This window comes from Amblyomma americanum, chromosome 1 (genome assembly GCF_052857255.1).
Source record: "Amblyomma americanum isolate KBUSLIRL-KWMA chromosome 1, ASM5285725v1, whole genome shotgun sequence".
Classification (NCBI taxonomy): Eukaryota; Metazoa; Arthropoda; class Arachnida; order Ixodida; family Ixodidae; genus Amblyomma; species Amblyomma americanum.
In genome coordinates this window covers 436,327,808-436,353,418 of record NC_135497.1, presented here as the reverse complement: position 1 = coordinate 436,353,418, position 25,611 = coordinate 436,327,808, and the positions used below count along the sequence as shown (strand labels likewise).

The 25,611-nt window shown below is 47.0% G+C and overlaps 1 protein-coding gene across 1 annotated transcript in view; it reads left to right on the top strand.

The window, feature by feature from the left end:
• LOC144125253 (acetylcholinesterase-like) overlaps positions 1–25,611 on the top strand; it is a 339,544-nt gene that overhangs the window by 301,744 nt on the left and 12,189 nt on the right. Inside the window, exon 7 of the mRNA XM_077658480.1 lies at positions 21,415–21,606. Coding sequence (XP_077514606.1) covers positions 21,415–21,606 — 192 coding nt within the window. The remainder of the gene's footprint in view (positions 1–21,414; positions 21,607–25,611) is intronic.

Sequence of the window (25,611 nt, the reverse complement as noted above, 5' to 3'; positions counted from 1 at the left end):
ACTACAACGGGCGGGACAGTGCCGGAAGGCTTGCCTGTCTGACTGCCTGTAGTAGACGTCATGGTACGCACCGGCCTCGTTAGTGGCTGACACTCAGGTTGCAGGCCTCGCAGGCGGCGGCTCGCTTTGTGGACGGGTGTTGTGTCCAAGCTTCGCTGATCAGCGTCAGAGTTGCCCTCGGGGTGAACGTTCATGGAACGATACCCAGCACCTCCACCAAAATGTCGCCGACAAACGTAGGGGCGGCTCGAAAAGGGGCTTTTTTTAATCCGAAGGCCAGAAACCCAGCAGCGCGCGTTCGAACAGGAACGTCCTCTTCGCTCCCACACGAGCCCAGTAATGCCGTTCGAACGGGAACGTCCTCTTCATCGCTCCCACACGAGCCCAGTAATGCCGCTCGGCCGCATGGCGGCGCTCGCAGAATGTGAACAGTGTGGCAATATTTGTTAAAATAAGGTCGAGTGCGGATTCAGTACTGACTGTAACTCGTGTAGATGTGATTGGGTTCAGAAAACCAGGGGAATGCATCGCAGTCTTAAATTGTCTAGTAGTGTTGGTATCATTAAGTATATTTATAATAAAATCGTCACCGCAGACAAGGCGGAAGTTGTTGCTGCATACATAGTCTAGCAATGACTCAAAAAACTCTATGAAAGAGTTTACGTTACCTCCTGGTGGACGATATACAACAGACATGGTTTCATTTTTGCATTGTATGGGTATAATTTCGAAGCCGGAGGTTACTTTGCTAAAGTCAGGCACAATTTCACAGTTCTTGTGCACTTTAACATGAACTGCAACACCACCACCTCGTCTGCCAGTATGATTTAAAAAGAAATTCCTATAACCTGGTAATCTCAACATAATACATCCGTCGTGATACCCCGTCTCTGACCACATCACGATACTAAATTTAAACATAAAATCATCTTGAAATGAAATAAGAACATTGTATTTTCCACTCACAGACCGTGCATTGATGTCCAGAAAATATTCGCAAGATTTTGCAGGAGGTTCAACATCTGGTACTTCATAGAGGAATCCATGATAAGCTAGCTAATCTGCGTTGTTATTAGAAGGAACAAGTCCTATTCCAACTGATCCAATATGCTTTCAAGATCACTTTCATGTGCTATAAACATGACCGAGCTGCCATCCGATTGGTTTGCATAGATTTTGCCGCTATACGCCCAAACTGACTTCCATTTGTGTTCGTGTTTCTTTTTTACAGTCATCGCAAGTAGGTTCTTGAGCGCGGGAAAGAGGTGTTCGTTTACAAAAACAGGTGCTGTATCGTCAACGCCGATCTAATATTAGACAGATCTAATTGCAGTGAAGATTTGCACTATACTCCATAGTCACAGCATCACAGCGAAGGTTATGAAAACAAATGCAAGTTTATGAGCTTCACAAGCGCATGAGCTTGCCCAATCTATTTATGCACGTAACTGAGAAATATGCCTTGAAAGGTGCTTACTTCAGACATATCTTCACCAGCGAAAGCAGGAGACACCAGGAGAACACAGGAGAACGCTGGACTAACTGAAATTTAATCGAGAAACGGCCAACCTAAGACACCAAAATACACATGCATATCAGACAAACACACAAAAAACAAATAAAAAACAAATACATAAGTGGCGATTCACCAAGGCGTAGATACGTGGTCCATATCTGAAAAACAACAAAAGGCACGTACTTTGCCTGTCAAACTATGTTGTTTGCCAGATATGGAGCGTGTATCAACTGCTGTATGCACTGCGTGTATCCAGATGCTGGCAGCTGCCAACTGCAAATAAATATATCTAGAGAAACAGCTGTCAGTGGCAGTAGCAATGTAATGAATGACAAAATAGGAAATTGTCTGCTGCTTTAGATACCGAAATGAGACGTAATAAAAGTAAATAAAGAAGCGATGAGCAAGTCCACGACAAAAGAAATTAACAGGTTTTATGAAATGCACTCATATACATTCTTTGACGAGAGTCAGGATGACTTTCATAATCACACTTAAAGATGAGCTGGCTGAAATCCAGCACGCCAGTTTGAATATAGGATGCGCAGGATTTCATTAATCCCCATTATGGTGCCTTGCACCAATGTCTGGGCATTAAATTAAACGTTGCGACCAGTCTGCCTTGGATAACTGAGAAGAGAGAATGGAAAAAAGCAAGCCTTCACTAGCAAGAAGCCTGATATCTCACATCACAGCTTAGCATCATACAAAAAATAGTAGCGCATTTAACACACCTGCATATAGTTAGAAACTGCACAAATTTGCCGACTGGCAATGCAAGTAAGGGCAAGAGAAACAAAAAATAACATAGAACAATGGTGAATGCGGCGAAGGCAGATCTGTGGGGAGGATCCCGTGTCTAGGAAGAGTTCCGAGCTCGGAGAATCGGCGCTTTTTTGGCGCCGGCAGCACAGCTGATGGCACGCAACCAAGAATAAATAACAAAGTCAAAATAAATAACAAAATAACCATCGATAATGGCGAACGACTTGAATGCGCGCCGCACAAGCGTGGGATAGAGAAAAAGCTAGAAATCCTGAATAAGTGTGCAGTTGCATCCCCGACAGCGCGCAGTGCTCGGATGGAGAGGAAGCATCGACGCTTACAGCTCAGGAGAGACGCAAGATTTATGTAACTTTGACATAACACTGCCTCAAATAATGTTCCATTAGGGAAGCACAGATAAGTTTACAAATGACAAGGCGGGCAATATGCACCAGCTTTTCACATGCAATCACTCTCTCAGAATAATTTACTATGACGAATATAAAACACAAGCACTAATCCGATAAGTACCAACCCTGAGCAAAATAGTGCGCTGTCTGATCGCAGCTAGACTAACGCAAGCACTCCGTCGCGGAACACTTCTCGCTCATCGTCTTCTACGCAGCGCAAATTCGTGTTTTTGCACTGAGTGTCGCAGTGCTAGCAAGCGACAGCTGAACTCTGTTGTGATATCTGGTGCCATTTTTATTTACCATGAAACACGAGTACTAAACGCACATAAATACAATGAGAACAACACTTGTCATGCAGGATACAGGCCCTGCTTTTTTGGCGCCGCATTAGAGCTGCGACAACCTCATGCAGACTGCCTCCACTAACATCACTATATAGCCGCATACAAATAGCGCGTGTGAATACGGATCAGTAGCAAAGAATCGCAGAGCGGGACTGACCGGTCATGCGACTCATCCAGGCTTAGTTAAACCGCGCAGGAAACTTCGTTGCCTTTGCAGATGAAAAGACGTCGCTGCACTGCCTTCATGGCTTACCCGTTGAAACTCGGCAATGTTGACAGGGCGTAATTCTTGTCGCTGGCTTCCAAAACACACTCCTGCTCACCTTCCTAATGAATGAGTTCTTCTTCACAAGTGTCCTCCGTACAAGTATTCATGCAATGCCTCAAAGACGCAAATAATACAAAACGCGACACGTCGTTTGCGCTGTCATGGCGGCGACGGCTGCGCTCTCGCATCGTTGAAAAATTGCACCCACAAACAAGTGTGTTTTTTAAATCACGAACATTTAAATTTGTTCACAACAAAGACATTGAAGTTTTACAATTTAATTTGCATTATTTATGAATATAAAGGCGCTTTCAGTTACTTTTCCTGGCATGTTGTTCGTAGAATATGGGATCTTGTGGTCCCCTAGTGACCTAGATGTCATAGCAGACGGCGGAGCAGACGACGCTGTTAACGGAATGCACTTTCGATTGATGCAAGAAAAAATCTCTAAGCTGCGACAAAAAAGCGAAGAAATGCGCCAATTGGCCAATTTGACCTTCCCTGCAGACAGACGTGTCCTTGACAAACTTAAGTAGCAAGAGCTGACGCTCTTAAAACTGAAACGTGGAAAAATGATATCGAGGTTGCTTTGAACATTTATACAGAGAACCACTTGCATGTACATAATGCTGCCTTTGTGATAGCCGGATGATTGTGGCGAGTAATTTTCCCTCATTGACGATTAACGACATCCTTATCGTGACGCGCGTATATGTGTACTTGGCCTTTTCTGCGCATATAGTAGTAGTGGTACACTATGTTATATGGCTTGACGAACACGTCACAGCAGCCAGAAGCACACTGACTTTCAGTAGCGCCATTCGACTTGCGCACATCAATTTGTGTGCACGCGCTGTCGTGGCTGGGCACATGCCGCCACCGCAAGCACGTGCGGATACGCAGGCAGCGCTGGCTTCATCGATTGGGCACTACAGCTTTCTGGGCTTTCAAAGCCGCATTGCTCTTCATCATGCACTAATTTTGTTACACAGCCATGTGGGAACAGAAGGGAATTAACTGGGTGCTCGAGCAGTGCCTCTCCTCTACGCCAATTCTAGTTCAGAGAGAGAGCCAGGTCGCGGGAAGAGAGTTGAAAACTCCACTCACGAATGTGAATTAGCACTTCATTTCGCTCGGTGTTTGTCACCAACAGACAAGAGCACCTCACAACCTCTTCACGACTCGCCACAGTGTACGCTCTTTAACGCACCTTTAGTCAATTTGATCCTATCGCTTTCACACGACGGCACAACAATATTTCTAGAATTCTGCGGCAGAACAATTACCCTCGACAGGAATCTGCCGTATGACGCATCCCACGATAGGTATCTATCGCGCGACACAATCCACGACAGCTATCTGTCGCGCGACACATCCCACGACTAGCTGTTGTGTCGCGAGACAGGCCGCACGACAGGCAGTTTTGTCGTGTGAAAATAGGCGTGCTAAAAGTCTGTCACGTGACTGATCCCCCGACAGGCAACTCTGTTGAGGCGCGCAGAGATGTCGCGCGGCAAGACTCCCTCTGTCGCATGACAGTACCTGCGACAGAAACCTGTCGCGCGACAAATGCTGCGACAAGGACCTTCTTCGCACAACAAAATACATTAAAGATGTCTGTCGCGCGGCAGAACCTAATACAAACACTTTTGTCGCGCGAAAGAACCCACTACACGAACCTCTGTCGCACGACCGAAGGCACGACAAGACAGCTTGTCTTGTGACACAAAATTCTGTCGCGCGAATGATGCGCGACAAAGAATTGCGTCGTGATTTTTGATCGGGACGCCATGGTTCTGAACTGCCTGGTCACCTGCTGGCTCCTTGTCTACCTTGGCAACGAAGACGCCCATCAGCTCTGTGTACCCAGTTTACAATCTAAGCCAAAAATGACTAAAAGGGGGTGAGAGGTTAGTCTCTTTGGTTACGAACAGATCTGCCACAACCATTATTCCGTTTCGGGATCAACTGCGAAGGGTGCAACTGTTGGAACCCCAGAAAGGGGTGGAACAGTTAGTCGCCTGGAGCTGCCTTTGCAAGAAATGCAAACGAAGCGCGATTTCCAGTGCAAACTAGAGCGGGATAGTCCGCGCGGAACCACTCATTACATACCACACTAACCCTTACCACTTATTACAACTACGAAGGAAGCAGAAATCAACACACATGAAAATACCAGTATTCGAACTCATCACTTTTGCATTGGGAACCAAGCACGGATATAACCAGGCCACCAAAGCAGGCGGTCCAGGGTTGAAAACAAACGCTTCATATAAAGAGCACAGACATTGTTTGGTTTTTAACGCTTCCAGTTTCATGAAACTTATTGCTGGTCAGAGCACAGTATGGTGATGTTCCTCTCATGATTCTACAAAAAGCTAAGGTAATGCTTAAATTATACGCACAGTGTTTTAAATTGCGTTTATGGCCAGAAAAAGCGCCAAACCATGCTTACATACCAGGCGTTACGTGTCGACCATAAATCCTTGTTTTCATTGCTTTTTTTGCGGACAAAATGGTCTTATTTTTCGCAACAGGCAGGTGCACATTGCGGCCCGTTGAAAACTATAGTACAGGAGGCTGTCCTACACTTGTTTTTTTTTACTGGCGGGCAGTGGCGTTGCAAAATTTAATATTTGTCGCTCAACGCATCGCTAAGTGTCGCCGGTACTTACGCAGCGTCAGAAAGGCTTGTAAACATGCGGCAACGAAATGAAACTACTTATGCACGCTTAACGTTCAGCCGTTAAACTCACGTTCGGTAAGTGTTGAAGCTCGTATTATTTTTATGCACTTTGCCAGCTGTCAGTCGCTTCGATTCTACGGAACCTTTTTCTCACGCAAAACAGTCCATCCTCTTCGGCACGGACAGTGGCGGTGCTATCACTTGCGTTATGGCTCATTGCGAGAGCGAGCGAAATCTGCCGCCGCCGAAATGCTGCCTCGTTCACACTTCCCCGCCACTACCTGGCCGTTATTGGAGTACAAACATACGGTTAGAAAAGTGTATAAAGCGACGCTGTCGACGGACCATTTGCGTATGCAAGCATGCATGCACTAAACGCACGTCTTTTGCGGGACTTTCCGCCATATCTCACAATCCCTCTTTTAGTTTGGCGTGTGCAAACAGAGAATGAACGATAATCGCAGACTAGTGGCGCCATCTGGTTGTTAGGGTGGCAAAAATTTTTTGTCAATAAACGACGCACCATTAAAGGCTAGCTACGGCGGAATTGTCGCTTTAAATGTAAAATAAAGCAATTGTATCACTCATACGTATTGGTATAGGCCAAATGAGACGAAGCGAAAAACTGGTGCCCCATTTCTCTTCAGTGGCTGCACTGAGAAGGCAGTAACAACGGTGAAATCATTATGCAGCGAGGGGCCCCGATTTGAGGGGCACCGCCATGTTTAGGAAGAAAATTCTGTCGTTCTTCTTACAGTCAGTCTTTTTCAGGCTGAGGAATAAACATGTGGTCTGCGAAATCTGCTCACGGCACGCACGCAGTCGCGGTTGCTCCTTTTGCGCTGCTCACGGGGACTAACGGCTGCTATTGCTCGCACGGGTCTAATTTTGGATAACAGTGTTTCGCGTTGTTCGTTTACTACGTATTCCAGAACTTTCTGACCATCAGGTGGTCATGAATGAATATAAGGTGCGCAGGCATATAAAACCTTCAACCTGTGCATCTTGTTGGGAGTAATTACAGAACAGTCGCAAACTTGTTAGTGATGAAAGAATTGCCCATGTTGGCAGTGTATATCTTATTGATAATGGATCCTAAAAATACTCCTAACCTTTATGCTAAACCGCGATAGCATAAAGCGTTCGCACCTTTTAGCGCTTCATATGCTCCGTATATCCTCCTAACCTCTCTGAGCCCCAAATAAACCATTTAATACCCGCTCATTCCTCAAATAGCTGCGCTTGGCTAGCTAGGCGAGCTAGGGCCATCGCTGCTTGCTCGCTCATAACCACTCCTGTGCTCAAGTCCTCTAGAAAAGACCTCGCTAGCACGCACAGAGGCTCACTCGCAGTCTCTCGTTGCGCACACCATCTTCGTGCCTGCAGCCCGCGAAAGCACACGAGCAGTATTTATTTGCCACACGGAGAAGAAGTAAGCTGCTATTCCGTGTGTTCCAGGCATCAGCAAAACTCAGGCGCGTGTATTATACGCTATCAGATATACTCATTTTTTGGTGTAAAAGACATCTCCATGGCCGAGGATTGACAAGAAATCCAAAAAAACGCGAAGGAAATATTCCTAGAAGTTTAGAAAAAATAGAAACTTGCCTAATTCAGGGTTCGAACCCAGGACCTCTGCGTGCCAGGTGGGCACGCAACGCATATCTCACAAAAGGTGAACGTATTATAGGGACACTAAATGAACGCAATGTGGTGAGTAGAGCATTAATGTTTGTTGGGGATGTGCACTGAAGATAAAATAGAAAAAAATAAAAAAGCGCTATCCCGTCTACTCTTAAGGTGAAGCTTCAGCGTCCTCCTAATGTTACGTTCATATGACGTACAGACCGCACATGTTCAAGCTCGAAATCTGAGGAGTCAGCTAGTCCATGTAAAAGACAAGCTGAAGAATGAAAAATTTCCAAACGTAGTGCATGAATTTCCAAGCGACGACTGCCCATCTGCGTATATCGGTCAGTCAGGGGACTGACTATAAAAGAAGACTACGTGATCGCCAGAGTGACGTCAGGACCCGGAGCACACAACTAAACGTATTTGTCGAGCACTACATTGCTTTCAAACAGTCAGTTTGGCGTCAGCTGGGCGTGAAAAACCTGAGACAGCAAACTTTTTGTCAGGGCCCGGGCAATCAACTTGTGCGCTGACAACAAGACCTAGAAAGCGAAGTTCCTCAAAGCCAAAACTGCATTCATCGGCGTCAATGGTGAGTTGTGCGGATTTGAGTGCTTGTGGCACAATGCGCAACCGCTCCAAGTGTTGGTCAAACGTGGTAGAAAATATAACGACATCGTCCAGGTACATCAGGCCGGTCTGCCACTTCAAGCCGGAGAGACCGGTGTCCATCATGCGTTGGAACGTGGCCGGTGCTGAGCACAGACCAAATGGGAGCACCTTAAACTCGTAGGGGCCGTCGGGCGTCACGAAAGCCGCATTCTCCCGGTCTCTCTTGTCCACTTCGATTTGCCACTAGCCGCTTTTATGATATAATGACGAGAAGTATCGGGCGTCCCGCAGTCGGTCGTGCGCGTCGTCTACTCTCCGCAGTGGGTAAACGTCCTTATTGGTCATGTTATTAAGTTTCCAATAGTCAACACAGAAACGCTGAAAGTTGTCTTCTTTTTGACAAGAGCAACTGGCGATGCCAATGGGCTGGTGGACGGCTGAATGACATCCTGCGCAAGCATTTTGGCAACATGATTCTGACTGGCTTCTCGCTCTATCGGGGAAAGATGGTAGGGGCGTTCGCAGACGGGTCGCGTAGTCTCATCGGTGATGGTACGGTGCTTGGCGAGTGGAGTGCGGGCGACCTTCAAGCACGTTGAGAAAGAGTCTGCAAAGTCTACCAAGAGGTCCGACAGAAGATCCTTCTGAAACCATGGCAGGGCCGGATTTATTTTGACAGACTGGAGAACGTGGTATGGGCCAGCATTGTCTGGAGTGGTGGGTCCTCCCACTGTGCACAAACCTTGGACCTCAGCAGTGTTATGGAGGAAGGCCATAGCCGTGCCTTTGAGGAGGTGCTAGTGTTCGTTGGAAAAGTATGTCTGGAGGACGTGGGCACGGCCGGCACGTTGTCGGACGAGACCTCGGTCAACGGCAAGGCCCCCCTCAAGCAGCAGTGGAGTTTGGTCCTACGCCAGGCCCTCGCAGTCGTGAAATAGGTCGTTCCGCACGAGCACCAGGGTACTGCACCACGGCGGCACCGTGACGTCATTCTCGACAATGCACAGAGCATTCCGGCAAGTATCTCGGGAGCCAGAGCGGGCCACGGCCTGTTTGGACGAGAACTTGACACGTGCGTTCTTAAAGTAAATCGCAGGGCCGTTCGCCTGCAGGAAGTCAATCCTCAGAATCAAGTCTCTGGAACACTCGGAGAGCACGACGAATTCACCAAAGTACGTGAAACCACGAATTCCAACCCTAGCCGTGCACTTGCCAACAGGAAAATTTAGGTGGCCACCAGCGGTGCGCATGCGGGTCGCCGTCCACTGTGTCAGAACCTTTTAAGGTCTTCAGCAAAGGCACGGCTTATGACAAAATAATCAGCACCGGTATCGAGCTGCGCGGTAATCTCAGTGCCATCAATTGTCACCCACAAATCGGATGCTGCGTATCGGGTACTGTCGCTGGCGCTCTCTGTACACCTATCGTCGGCTCTATGGTTTCGCGATGCAGGGTCTTGACACGTCTCCACGTCAGCGGCCTTGCCTGCAGAGGTCGCTGGTATTAGTTCTCCCGACGCGGACTGGGCGAGCGACGGCCAGCAGAGCTACTCTGGAAGCCGTGGCTGAAAGAACGATAGCGGAGAGGTAAAGGCGGACGGGACTCGCTCCTTCCAGTGTAAACACAGTTCTGGCGCGCTCAGAGATGCTCCGCAATCTCTTGCGGTCGTTCACAGTTCTGAGGACAAGGTGCGTGGAGAGGGAAACTGCGAAGAGGTGACCGGTAGAGGTGGCCGCGGTTCCCACAGTGGTAGCACATAGGCCTACTGTCCGGTGTATGCCACAAATCCAACTTCCATTGAAGTGGCTCAGCTGTAGCATGGTGCGGTTGCATAATATGGGGTGGTGCTACTGACGGGAGACGTCGGGATGATACCGTAGTCAGGTGCGGTTGCGTGACATGTGCCGATGCTGGTCATGCCAGGCGGCGGAGTAGCGGTACCGTTGCCAGCCGTGCGACATAGAACGGATGCGTATGTGGGTCTGGCATCGAACTGGGGCGGCGCTTCGGGAACAGGAGGTGCCTGTGCAACCTGCCGCACTTCGTCCCTGACGACTTCTGTCAGCGCTGCCAGCGGCGCAGGCGCAACATGGGGCAGGCGGAACCGCTGTCGTTCCATCCGGACAACTGACCGAATCAGTTCGCGCAAGGTGTCTGCACTGCCGCCGAGGCACGACAAAAAGGCTTCGGGCACAATGCTGTTGATGTCCCGATTGTACTGGTGGGCCTGTTGTTGGAGCGTCGAATTCATGGTGGTCGCCTCGGTGAGAAATTCCGCTGCAGTGCGGGGTTGGGCTGCGTACGACGCCTTCGAAGAGCTCCTGCTTAGCCCCTCGCATGAGATGGCAAAGCTTCTTCTACATTATGTTGGGGCCGGCACGCTTGAATAGACGGGCCATGTCCTCGATGTACTTGCGCACACTTTCGTTCGTGCGCTGATTTCTGAAGTGCAGCGCAGCTTCAGGCATCTCCCTGCGGTAAGCGTTGGTGAATGTAGCCAGGAGACTCCGGAAAAACGTCTCCCAGGTGGGAAGGGCTGTCTCGTGGTTTTCAAACCACATCCGGGCAGACTGTTCCAGACCAAAATATGCATTTTGGAGCTTGCGCTTGTCGCTCCAGCTGTTGTAGCGGGCGACCCGTTCGAAGGTCTGCTGCCAATTCTCAGCGTCTTCGAACACGTCCCCATGAAAAGATGGCGGTGTTCGTGGTGGGTGGCAAAGGATCGGCGCCAGGGGCCGGGTGTCAGTGGCCATGACAGTTGGACTTAACGGGCTAGGCTGGGTCGGCGCCGGGGACCTGGTGTCAGTGGCCATGTCGGTTGGAATAGGTGGCCGAGACTGCGTCGTTCCGGTGGGCGGGGGAAGGGGCCCAAATTAAGGCGATTCTCCGAGGATATGGCTCCTGGTTCGCTGTTGGACAGCTATGAGGTCTGTAGTTATGCTGTGCGGAGTGCGGTATTCGGGAAGCGTACACAGCACTGGTCCACCAAATATTACGAGAAATTCGAAGGAGAACCTCCGGAGACGACACGTAAAACTGCGGCGGTCCCTAGTGTTGTTGTTATTAGCCTATCAAAAGATGGCACATACCCAAACTGGGGGATCGGTCAAGAATAGGGTGGCTATTCACTTGAACGCAGTTAATAAAAAAGAAATGCACTTGGGAGCGCAACACCGGTGGATTCTTCCTCATGAACAGAAACGGGATGAGAGTTTTGATTTCAAAATTATATGAATAATAATAAAGAGAGGGATTAAATAATAATGCTTAATTCCAAATGTAATAATTGATAGAAAAGAAAATTTTGGAAAACTTAGCAAGGCATTCGGTGAGAATTTAAAAGGAAATCAGCAAATGTGGCGGCGCCAAATGAGAGCAAGAGCAGGCTGCTCAAACTAAGGCCGAGAAGCTGCAAGGGCTCCTCCAGCAACCTTTTTCTCAGAGAGTTGAATTGGCGACAATACAGATAAAAATGCTCTATAGATTCAGGCTCACGGCAAAATGCACAAAGGGGAGAGAGCGTGAAACCCAACTTGTGTAAATAGAAATTTAGAGGGGGGATGCGGCAGCGCAGCCTCGTCAGTGATACTTCAAGCTGCCGAGAGCAACAAATTTTCCTTTTCCAATAATATTTAAGGTGCTCATAATCCGCCGATGTTAAAAGCGTTGTGTCTTGCGAGCTCAAAAACGCACGTCACCGGAATCTAGATGCTGTAATATAGGCTGTAGCCGGGATGATTGGCAACACCGGACCGCTAGTTGTTCGAGCGCGCGACCGAGGGAACCATCTTCTTTTTCTACGAATGCAGGCGCTTCTGCTTCTTCTACAGTGGCGAAAAAGAAGGGGCAAGAAATTACGGCTCCATCTTATTCAGACGACGTTGTATACGCTTACTAGCAACGACTGAAAATTGCCGCCAATCTAAGCAAGATGCATGGATTCGTTCACATGCCATATGCAGTGTGCTTCACCTGTTATTTTATACAAATTTTGGCTACATCGCGCAAAGCAACTTCTCCAGTACAGTTAACTCATCGAAATAGCCAAATTTAGTTCGCCCACAGGTACGAGTATGACCACGTTTTCGAAATTCTAAAGATTGATATGGGTATTAATATGGGCTACATGCCTCTCAAAAATTACCGAGCCTAACAGTTATAGATAAAAATTTAACTATGCAATGTAACAACCCATTCTGCTAGTTAGCACGTCTTAGCTGTATTCTGATGTACTACACCGCTGACAAAGCAATGCCCCAAACTGCGCTCTTCTTACTTAAAAAGTCTAGTTTTAAAAATTGTGTAAAATATTAGCTGAAACACCCTGTGTAAAAAGCGAAGCTACTACGTTTCGCCTTATACTGAACAAGGCTCCCGTGGGGGAGCCGAAGCGTCTTTTCATCACTTTTCTTTTCCCTTACAAAAGTACTCGTTGAGGTGGTGTTGAAGTTCTTCTGAACGGACTCAACATGCTATTTTGAATTCACGTTAAAACCATGAAGAGATTGCATTGGTCGATTGTTGAGGCACCGTAGACTACAAACGGATAAGTTCCCACTGCGCTAGAGTTTAGAATTCGCAACACAATATCTGCATTGCTTTCATGTTGAATTCATGTTCAAATTACTTGGTTGATGCAACAAATCATTCTTAACTTCGGCTGAGGTAAAAAAATATCCAATAAATACAGTGGTTTGCATTTGTAGACTAATCACCGATATAATTTTCGGCGGCACATTTATATTGATTGCTCAAATTTCACGTCAACGTGACGCTGATAGCCCCAGTCGCATAGTGTTCCACATAAACGAACAAACACACATGTGTGTATGTATCACGGTGCAATAATAGTCAGGTATTGACACTGTGCCCGCTGGAACGTCCAGATTGTGCTCGGCCGCTGCTGAGCGCGCCTTGCAGTTCGGCTGCAAGCCGACAGATGGCTCCGATGTAATGAATAAAGCTAGTAGGAATGCAGCTGTCATGAAAAATAGGGCACTGTGGAATTACAATAGGTATGAGGTGGTAAGAGGGATCTGGAAAGGGGTGATGGTCCCTAGCCTGACCTTCGGGAATGCGGTCCTGTGTATGAGGCCAGATGTTCAAGCAAGGCTGGAAATTAGGCAACGGGGAGTAGGGAGGTTAGCTTTGGGAGCACATGGCAATACACCAAATCAGGGGGTACAGGGTGATATGGGATGGGCGTCTTTCGAGAGCAGAGAGGCTAGCAGTAAGATAGCATTTGAGGAACGATTGAGAAGGATGGAGGAAAAGCGGTGGGCTAGGAAAGTTTTCAGATACCTGTATATAAAGAATGTTGACACGAAATGGAGAAAGCGAACTAGAAAATTGACAAGCAAATATCTGGACAGCAGTAAGGGGGCAAATCAGCAATTATCGGTTAAGAAAAAGGTTAAAGGAACAGAGAGAGCTTTGTGGAAAACAGGGATGCTGACGAAATCGGCACTAGAAACATACCGGACCTTTAAACAGGAAATTGTCAAAGAAAATATCTATGATAATTGTAGGGGAAGTTCTTTGTTGTTTGAGGCCAGGACTGGAGTTTTGCGGACTAAGAAGTATAGAGTCAGGTACCAGGAGATAGACACTTTGTGCATTGCGTGCGGAGAGGAGGAGGAAACGGCTGAACACTTGATACTTTTCTGTAAAGGGCTTCAACCTACAGTGGAAGGCAGCGGGGCTGACTTACCCAAGGCATTGGGGTTTAGGGATAGTGAAGGGAAAGTGGATTTTAAGAGGTTAGAAGTAACCAAGCGAAGGTTATCTGATTGGTGGCTAAAAGCAAGACAGGAGTAAAATTTCACAAGACATGGCTAGGTGGCTTGAGCCACCGCCCGATGTAAAGGGTTCAGCCGTATCCATCCATCCATCCATCCATCCCGTTGAGCGGTGCTGGCGCCTTGAGATTCCGCTGCCCAAGCTCGATTTTCTCTTTGGTGGCGTGAATTGAAAGCACTAAGGAAGTCTGTAGCTCGGAATTAAAATCAGTATTGTGCCAGTCTTAACATTTTGTTTGCATGAAATTATCTTGTGTAAAGCAGTTAACAATATGGGCTCGGTCGAGCAGCACTCGAAGCTCATTCAAGTTTCGCTCCTCGCTCAATTCCTGGCTCAATCGATCCAATCATAGATCTAACTTACCATAATAAATATGAGTGGGGTCACAAGGGTAGAAAATTATTGCACGGGAAAGTTTTTGCTTCACGTTTATTGTTGCTTATTCACTCTATATGAAGAGACGCGTTCAAACATTATTTCGCTGAGTGCAATTTTCAAAATGCAGTCCACTAGTATAGCGCGACTATTTACGGCTCAAGTTGTGAAGAGGTTGCGTGTTAGTTTAGGACTTTCTCACGCCGGAAATGCATCAGGCGGGATGAAAGGGCGCGTCGGATCATGGTCCAAGACCCAACAAGAAAGCTTGAGAAAACAGCATTTTTATTCCGATGCATATTATTATAAAACGGGCATAATTTTCATAAACTCTTTTATACTGGAGGCTAAATGGCCTTTGAAGGCCTCAAGTGTGCAGGGGTCAACGTTCAGCCAAGTACACTTTAGAAACTCATAATGAGGTGAAAAAATATAAGGAAATCACCATATCAGAAGTTTACGCTATCATGTACTCCCGCAATAAAAAAAATGAAAAGAAAAATTTCAGAACTTTATTGCACATCATATGCCCAGTGCAAACAGAAATCCAGTAAATGGGTAAAATATTTAAGATATACAAAGTGTCACTGTGCGGTCACAGCAGTTTTCCATTTAACGTAAACAGCAAAATTCCCAAAACTGTAGCATGTAGGAACGTTGATGAAAATTGCGGCTAAGAGGAACAAAGATTAGCCAGTTTCTTTTTTTCTTGTGTCTCCTTTTTCATGCTCATGTTAACATGCCTGTAGTGCTGCCTCATCCGCATGCTAACATAGCAATGAAGCAACTGAGCCACTCTTCCTTGTGCTCATCACATAGAAAAGTAATGGTGTAAGTGTCAAGAACATCATCAATTATGTCCCAGTAGACAGTCTGTGTGTCTGCATATGCTGCAAGCAAACATTCAGTTTGTTTCAGTAAGTTGTAAAGATGCATATTTGGATGTATAAGTCCTCCTCTGTCCTTTGCATTTGTCAGTGCTGCTTCAGCGGTACTGCTCTTTTCTGAACTGAACGCTTATTTGCATGTAGGGCATTTCATGAATTTTCTCCTTTTCCTGGTCATAAATACTGCCAAGTAAAAGACAATGCAGTCCTCAACTTCAGTTTTTGCTCTTCCTTTTGTTTGGCTGATGATGTCATCACATTGCCAGTCGTCTACGCAGATAACGCTCTCTATTTTCTGCTTAACATCATCTACAAAGTAGCTGTTGACGCTTTGACATGGTTTGGGCTTATCAGAGCCCTGAAATCTGATACATCTAGGAGGACCTTTTCTCCTTCAACTACTATGAAGTTCCCAAATTTAGGAGGCTTTAGAAGGGTGCAAATAGACAATGTCTGATACAGCTGCAAGAAAGTAGGCATTGAGGGGTGGTCATTTGGTCTTCCAGCCAATCTTATCTTTCCGAAGAAGCGTTCAATTGGATCTTGGTTCATCTTGCTTGTTAAAACATATTTGAAATTAAAATTCTCCAAGAGAACAAAACAAAGGTCTCTTGTTGATTTTAGTGTGACCTGAAGGCCCTCACAGGTACTCTTAGTGAGAAACATGTCTTTTGTTATCAAGTCGTACTCAAGTTCCTTCTCCCAGCTGTCAAGCCATTGAATGGCGCGGCTAATAACCCCAAGGTATGAATTCTGCCTTGTAATGCCTTCAGCCGGAAAACGTCGGTTTAGTGCATCAAAAAGATTAATCAAAAATAAAGTAAATTCCTCAGTTGCTTCACTGTCGCTAAGACGGCGCACACCTTGTTCTCTGTAGAATTTAATTCCCGATGCCATAGAGCGGCTGAACACTTGCGTTGCCAATTTCACACGCATTTTTTCACAAGTAGTTGGATATATGCGACTGTATGTTATCTTTGGGCTCACGCGGAAGCCTCCAGCTTTGTCCTGGTCCTTCTTATAAACTGCACTATAATCTTGCCATCTAATCCATTTGCCTTCCTTCTTCAGGTACCTCTGCTGCTTGAGGCGATTCCTAATACATTTAAATAAGTGTGGCACATCCGAAAAGGCGAACACCTTTCTTGTAGGGTCACTTGGGTGGGTGAAAGAGTTGCAACCGTCTTGAAGGCTCCCGCTTATACCGAGTGTGCTCCACCTACTTCTATTCGTCGATGCCCCATCGCAAGCAAAGCGATAAATTTTGACACCAGCTTCTTCAATGAGCGCAAGTGCTTGAAGGAGCAACTACTCAAGAACGGTGCAGTTTGTTGAAACTTTTGCAGCGAAAACTCCAATTGGTTGGGCATAGCTGTCACCAAAAGGGCAAAGCATAAAAACCAGAGCATAGTCAGCAAGCTCGCCTGAGTCTGCTGTCACTGAAGTCAATCCTACATATGTCATTGTACTTGAATTGACACGTTTACTCTTGCGGGCTTGCATTTCGTCAAACATTTTCTTACCGTGTTGTTGAAAACAGTCCTTCTTCGCCAACTTCTTCTTTAGAGCAGCAAAAAACTTGCTGTCAAAGCCAGACTTGAAGCCGACCATCGCCATGTGACGACGTATTGTTCTGATTGATGGCAATGCTACACTTTCATTTTCCATTAAAAATTTGTATCCTGCCGGCGACCGGTAATGTAGGAGCAGACAGAGCAGTACCCAGTCGTCAGAATACCTCCGGTCTTTCTTTGAATAAACATTTCAGACTGCCACACACTCATTAAAAACGAGTTGCTGAGCCTCGGGAAGGTTTGCCTCCTTAAAGAGACGTTCAATAGTTTCGTCATTTACACGTTCTAGCTTTTCTTGGAACTTAGCAAGTTCTGCTTCAACTTTATTTTTCTCGTTTAGAAGCCGTACCTTGGATTTAAAACAGGCATTTCTCGCTTTGCGTGTCATCTAAACCCTGGCCTTTTTTGATGGGCTTGCTATGAGCCGAACATGCCTCACTTTGACTTTTCTCTTTTGCCTGGCATGATGGATGCGGAGCACATCTTTCAGACGTTTACAAGCCTTGCAGATTGTTCCACCAGTAAGCAGCATACACTTGTTGTTCCTCCACATTCCACAGATGTCAACATATGCACACTCTGAATGGATGTTGCTAAACTTTTCTTTAGAGGGGCCGCCGGCGCACACATGCATGTTATGGAAACATTGAAAAGCACTTTTCACTGTGCTTACAGAATTCATACTTCTGTCACTGCTCACACTCTTGCCATTTATAGAGCGGCCATGAACAAATTTCCTCACCGACAGAGATCCGTCAGTGGAAGGTGTTACCTGTACTGTTTTTCGGAGATAAGCTGGGTGGTTACAGTCTAGAGTGTTTGGCAAAGCCGCTCCACAAAAATCACTGCATGCAGTCCAAAGTTCTCGACTACTTGCACTGCTCATGCTTTGCTGGGGAGCTGAATACTTGATGCACGTTCGCAAAGCAGTGAAAATGACACCAGCTCTTCTCTGCCCAGGGTGTACGAAGGTGTGGCGTTGTGCTGTTTCTTGTCTTTGCTATGTTCTGAGTTTCCTTTGGGTTCAACAGGAATCCTGGTCATGCTGTTGCGTTGAGAGGAACAGGCTGCTATGCCGTCGCCTTCTGGGCTGCCAATCCAGACGACAAAAGTGTGCAGGAAGGTTAAAGGTAATGATGATATAACAAACAAAGCTAGAATATCGAGATAAGGAAGCAACTTGCAGCAACAATCTGTGCTGAATATCCCTGACAACTGCACCGGAAAAAAATTTCTGTCACTACACTGTGAATGCAGGTTGCTGAAAAAACTCATATTTCCCAATGATGCAGGTAACGCATATACTGTAATATGACAGGATGGCAAGAAAACTGAAGCTGAGTAATGTTTTCTGTCGGCCAAAAAAGCACGAAGTCATCGCAGTAGCCAAGGCTAGTTTACCTGGCATTCTTCTCTGTCGTGAGCGAACCAAACTGTATTGTGTTGCAGTTATATCGCGTTGTCCTCTTTCAGTTATTCTTCGGGATAACTGTAAGAGTGAGACGGACTAGCAGCGATGGTGCAGTCTTCAGCGCAGTCCTGAATCGTGCTGTCAATCGGCATGAACCAAAATTGTGTATAGAATGTTTGCAGCTATTAAAAAAATCAACTGAGCACACATAAAGCGAGTAGCTTACCTCCATTCCACTTGGTTGAGCACCACGAGGCGGTGTATTTTTGGCACCATCAAGTGCCAGACATGATATTAGAGTGGCAGAGTCAGAGTCAAGAAGCTGTCGCTTAACCTCTGGCTCCAAGGTTGTTTCCAGGATCTGCAGGCATCATCACAGCAGGCAAAGAAGCTTGGAGAGGCTGAATCGCACTGTGGTCGTCGACCTTCGGCCGACATCGCTTAGATGCTTGTGCAGGAGGTTTCTTCTTCCGAGGTGGCTTTCTATGTCTCTCTGGCCGCGTCAGATACTTGGGACAGTTCGGAAATAACGTAGGAACTGCATCTCTGGAAAGCACGGGCCTCTGTTCTGCGTGAAGTAACACTCTTCCATTGAGCTGCGCGTAATACGCCCGGGATATCGCATCCTCAGCAAAATGCTTGGCGCAGACATGATCAGTGGGCATTAACGTCCGGTCTGCCCTCGGAATCGCACGGCGCCACCTCTCCAAACGAACATTGTCGGACGGAGCTTTGAATAGTGGCACACACTCCGCACAAGTCCGGCAGCCCGAGTTGCAGTTCAGTATTAAGCATTTTCGTCCCATTGCGCAGCACTCAGCGTAGCACTCACAAGCTGTGGGCTTGGTTGGTTGGAAGATTGGACTACTCTGCCGATGATAGCCAAACACAAGGTGTTGGTGAAAAATAAAGGAACTTGTTTAAAACAGCACAGCAGTGCAGCCGCATACACCGAAATGTCAGAAAAACACGTGCGCAGTGCCGCGCCACGCCGGACCGAGCCGCCTAGCGTGGGCCCCCTTTCGCAGCGCCCTGTAAGCTAGCAACCGGTTTCCAGGGCACCCTCCTCCCCACGAACATATTGTGCCCGCCGCGAGCGGGCGGCGCTCTCGCGCGCGGCAGGGGGAGAGTGTCAGCACCTGGGTATGTTATTCTTACACCGTGGTATGTATACATAAATACATGCACTCTCGCCTATACAACCATAAGATAAAAAGCATGAAACGGTATTGCACACGAGGCTATAACGTCAACGGACGAAGAGTTAACAACTTTTTCACCTTAAGTGCCATCTCAGCTTCACACTTATATACTCCTCCGCAGTGGTATCTGAATCTGCTCGGGAAGTGGCCTGCCAATCATAAAAGTTATATCCGGTAATACTGTTAGTATTTATTTAAATTATATGTGGTAGAAGAGATAAACTTCCCATGCGACGTTCTGTTAGTTGAAAGTCTTGATTCATTCATAAACAACAGAAATAAAACGCTAATTATGCGCCTTTATATGAGCGCAGGTACAAATCCTCCTAATAAGGTATGCTTTAAAGATCCTATTGCACCACTGGCACCTTTTTCTGTGCAAGAAAAGAGTTTGTCCGGCTTACTAAAATATTAACAGGTTCTGCATGCGTTCTTATATGCATAGTTGTGATCTTAAGGTTCTGTTTACACGACGCATGTCAAAGTTAATTCTGATTTAATTTAGTTAGGCTTAGATACAACTGCCAAGATTCAAGACGATTCAACAGAAATTCAACAGAAATTACTCAACAATTAATATGTTCAGTACGTTCTACAATACTTTTGTTGAAGATGCCATTTCTATGGTCAACAGCCTGGTTGCTTTGTTCACTTGCTATTGTGATGCAGAAGATACTAAGAGAAATCGTGCAAGTAGAGCATGCGTGATCGGCTTGATTTCTCTGGCGACCATAGAAGACAGTGTTTTTCACTTCATCTTCATCATCATCATCATCATCAGCAGCCAAGCCCTGGTAATTTGCTGCTCACAAAGCCTCCAAACGAAAAGCCGAAAACTGAATTAAAGCTACAGTGCAACGTTCTTGCGAGTTGTTTCATTTCAAGGAAAGGTAAGACTGGGCTAGTAGAACATGAAGAGGAGGCAAGGAAACAAACACTACGCCAGCCACGCATGATGTTGTAATCGTTTCTTCGACTCTTGACCTCGTCATATTCGCGCAGTCTTAGCTTAACTGAAATAAAGATTTCAAGGCTTGCCAATACAATATCTGAATAGCAGTTAGCTAGAAAAATATTAAGGGGGTGGGGAGCCGGGGGCTTCCAGATGATTTCCGAAATTGAGAATTACATAAGAAGCAAGACATTCTCTCTATTGGATGAACCCGCTCGTTGTGAACAGCAAGATGATGTAACGTGTTAGCACAGAACATTGTCATGTTCCATAGTGCTTTTAACTTTCACAAGATATTCAGTTTTCGCGTAACTTGTCATTTGTGTGAGACTGTAACCCTCACTTATCGAAATATGCAATGCGGAGTAGTACTTGCACCATCGAATACTTTCCGAAAGGAGTCCTTTTCCGCGTTTAAACTTATGCACCTATGGGTAAAAATTTATGATTTTGTATGCTCTTTAAAAGCTTTTAAAACTAAAAATAAGCTAAATTCTCTGATATATACTCCGTTGAGTGTAACCAACAAAATTTTCTTTCGCAGGTGTTCAGTAGGCTCGAAATACATTGCGTTCATGTTGGTTTGCAGTTTATTCAACAAAGAGGTCAACAAGGCGTCAACTGAAGCTCAAAAGTCATTTTATAAGGGTTGAACGGTGGTATCTACTTTCGTATGGATGCAGCTGGCAAACGAGGGTGAATTGGAGAGACATGAGAGAGGCCTTTGCCCTGCAGTAGCTGTAGTCAGGCTGATGATGATAATGATGATCTTCATCAGGAAGGACCCGTGCGGCCTGCAGGCGCCGCGAGCTTCCACAGTCAAGCGCTTTGTTTCGCACCTGTAAGAACGTGCGCACGGAAATGCGGCCACGCTTTCACGTTCAGGCACTCTGTGTCGTCGGCAATGTGCGTGGATTTGTTGGTATACGGTGCCACACCGACGGCTCTGCATGGGCCGACGCCTGCTCGGGCGCGCAGATGCAGCTGGACGAGCTGGCGACCGATATCAACCGCGCGGGCCTGCCATCGCTGAGCGGATGGAGGAACTTCGTGGGGAGCCTGCTGTTTTCCTGCCCCGTGCAATATTTCACAGAGACACTGGCCCAGTCTAGCCGTGCCACCGTGTACGCTTTCGAGTTCTCACACAGGAGGCTTGGACATCGCGTCCAGGTACGAGAGCGCGCACCCGCATCTTGTACGCAGGAATTACAGTTGGCAAAAAAAAACGACCCAGAGTAGTTTTATTTTATATATTTATTTATTTATTTATTTATTTATTTATTTATTTTCTTAATACTTCAGTCAATTTCACAGATTTAAGCAGGGGTCAACATGAAGATTGAAAAATAAAGCGGGGAGGAAGCAAAATCACTCCCAGCAAAAAAATTCAGGGGCACTTTGTTGACTTAAGTTGCGGCGAGGCGAAAGCCTTTAGCGCGGTTTTGCAGCTTGTATCGCTGATGTGTCGTGATGATGTTAATCAAAGACTAAAAATAACGTTAAGGTGACATCGTTCGGGATCGGCGTTCAGGAGGCCTCTGTTAAGATTGCCTAGGGAGCATTCCTCCCGAACCATGGTGGCGCCACTCTATGACGTCACACGGTCATCAGCAACTCGGCTTAATCATTTTCTCCGTGATGCCACCAGACCTATCTCGATTGATCGCGGCTGCGCGGAACGGCTTCCATATTGAAGGATGTTGAAGCTTCGTCTTTAATATTGGGATGCGACAGCGTGTTGCACCATTGCCAAGGGGCCATGGAACGCTATCGCCGCTCGGCGCGACGCCTTGCCCTTTGGACAATTGAGGGACACGAAATGACGCCTGTCTCACACATCTTGGTTGACACCCCAACCACGCCCTAAGGCAAGGAAAATGTATTGAATATTGGATCTACGGAAAGAAAATGTCCGCTGTCTCACATGCCTTGCAGGACACCGGAATCGCGTTTGAGTAACAGCCATAGTGTGACATATTTCGCGAACGAACGGACAACGATGGGTCATTAAGGGCTTTCGCCTTAACAACGTTCACTGTGCCGACAGAATTCACCCATTTAGTCAGTGCGGGAAGAAACGTGAATGCATCAGTACGCGTCAGCATGAGTAAAGAATGAGGTTAATGAAACGAACTGATGACGTGCTGACGTGCGTGGGCTGTCGGAAAAGGTAAAATGATAGCGGGTGCTAACAGCCCTTCCTCCCGGCAGATTGAAACTCGACGCCTATTACGGCAGCTCTTTCTTCCTTTCTTCTCTCTCTCTCTCTCTCCTTTATTACTTCCTTACAGCGCGGTTCGGTTCTCCACCGAGTTATGAGAGAACGTTACTGTGCCGTTTATTTTCCTCAGAGACTAATTCGGTCTTTTTACGGGCCCAGAGAGGCAGTTGTGCCCTCTTCCCTTCCTAAAAATCACGGGAGTCTAGAGCGTTGCTACCGCAAACGCCAATGAACACCGACGACCGATAGAAACAGAGGCGAGCGCTCGGTATCGGCGGTGGCGGCACGGTGAAGACAGCTGTCACGTGGTGTCTCCTCGGTTCAAGGTTGAACTCGAGCACACGGCGCACACAGCGAAGTCGCTACGGAGGGCAGTGGTAAAGCCTTCGCTTTAAAAAAATTGGAGGACGCTTAAGATTTTTCTTTAAGAGTGGGATGTGCCAGCGTATTCCAGCGTTGCCAAAAAATTCGCAGAACACCATCGCCCGTTCGGCGCGACGCCGTACCCGTTGAACAAATTAGGAAAATAAAACTACACCTGTCTCTCATATCTCGGTGAACACCAGAACCGCGCCGTAAGGAAAAGAAAATTAAGTGAAATTTGGTTTTAAGGAAAGGAAATGTGCCTGTCTCACATATCTTGGTGGACACGCGAAGCGCGCCTCAAGGAAAGGAATATTTCCAATGAGCGGCGCCGACAAGTACAACTACTACTACTACTGCTACAACTACTAGTACTACGACGCCGACGGCTTCTCGATCGAACGAGTTGTATTCACTTTCGCGTTAATAATTACGTGACAGGAACAAGCTACAGAATCGTTTGATTGTATGATGAAGCTACGCCATTGTCAACGTGCATTTGGCAGCGTTTTAATATGTAAATTTGATGCATATTTCTGACATGCTGTGGGAATCTAGTGGGTTGAAGTGTGCATATGCTTCACATACCTAAATGCTAGGGAACACGTTTTGGAGAAATTTAAAGTACGCTTCCTCCAAAAGTGAACGCTGTCGTGAACGTTTTCCCTACTTACATCTTACTGAGCACTGGAAACTGCGACTGAAAATGTTTTTGCACACATTGCGTTTTGTAAACATTCTGCTTTCGTGATACTGCCATTTTATTCTGCTTCTAATGCACATAGATAGAAGTGGAAAATTTTGCATATCACGTGCCATTGTCGGCTCTCTGCAGAATCTCCAAGCTCAAATGTCATTTCTACCTGTGCGTTATGCACAGAGAAGGCCTTCATGTTGATATTTTTTTCATTACAATTCTCCTGGGGAGTCATGGAGCCCCGCTGTTTTTGTTACTGACCAGGGCACTGCTTTCACTACCCGTTTAAGCCAGTCCGTGATGACTCTGACGCACTGCAGCCATCGACGTGCTACGGCCTATCACCCACAGACAAACGGGTTGCTAGACCGACTCAACCGCACACTAGCCAACGTGCTTTCTATGCATGTTGGCGTAAAGCATCGAACGTGGGACACCATTATGCCGTTCGTAACGTTTGCTTACAACACAGCCCTGCAGGAGACAACCCGACTGACCCCACTCTACCTTGTTTTCGGTCGGAAAATGACTAATTCATTGGATGCTATGTTGCCCGTTGACCCCAGCTGCGACTCTGACACTGATTTCGACGCAGACCCCTTCGTTCAGCGTGCTCAGGAAGCGCGGCAATTGGCACGCGTCCGAATTAGACGTCAACAGGAGACTGACGCCGCTAGGTACAACCTCGTTAGCCGCTTCGTCAGTTACGCGCCTGGAGACTTGGTGTGGGTTTGAACACCTGTACGTTACCGCGACTTTTCTCAAAAGCTGCTGCGCAGATACTTCGGCCCTTAGGAAGAAGTGCGCCGCATTAGTGATGTGACTTATGCACTTGCTCCCGCCCAAGCGGCATGCTCATCGCGCCGGTCGCACCGTACTGAAGTCGTGCACATTGTTCGCATGAAGCCCTACCACGACATAATACCTGCCTGAAAAGCGGTTCACTGCAGCGTGTTTTCGCTGACATTTTCCTCCTAGCCGCATCGTGGCAATACTGCAGAAGAGGGGGCAGTGATACGTGTCACTGTAGAAGAAGGAGAAGCGCATCCATTCGTAGATGAAGAAGATGGAGAAGAAGGATCACCAAACCCTGGCCAATCCCCCACCGTGGGTATGTGTCATCGTATTTGAGGCGACAACAACAACAAAAAAGAAGACGGTTCTGTCTCGCTCTCGCACTCGGACAACTTAGGGACCGCCGCAGTTATACGCCTCTTCTCTGGAGGTTCTGCTCGGTGAGAAACTTCGCTACAGCGCGGGATGGGCAGCGTACGAGGCCTGCGAAAATCACCTGCTTAACCCTACGCATGAGATTACGGAGCATCTCTGGTCGCGCCAGAACCGTGTTTACTCTGGAAGGCGCGAGTTCCGTTCGCCTTCCCATCTCCGCTATTGTGCTTCCAACCCCGGCCGCCTCACTAGCTCTGCTGGACGTCGCTCACCCAGTCCTCATCGGGAAAACTAACACCAGCCACCTCTTCAGGCAAGGCACTGACGTCGAGACGTGTCAAGACCCTGCATCGCGAAACCATCGAGCCGACAATACCTGAACAGAGAGAGGGAGCGACAATTACGATACGCTGCATCCGATTTTCGGGCGTCAATTGATGGTCCTGAGATTACCGCGCTGCTCGATACCGATGCTGATTATTCTGTCATGAGCCATGCCTTGGCTGGAAGCCTTAAAATGGTTCTCAATCTGTGTACGGGGATCCACATACGCAACGCTGGTGGCCACCTAATTTCCCCTGTTGGCAAGTGCCCGGCTAGATTTGGAATTCGTGGTTTCATGTACGTTGGTGAATTTGTCGTGCTCTCCGAGTGTTCTAGATACTTGATTCTGGGGATGACCTTCCTGCAGGCGAATGGCGCTATGATTAACTTTAAATACGCA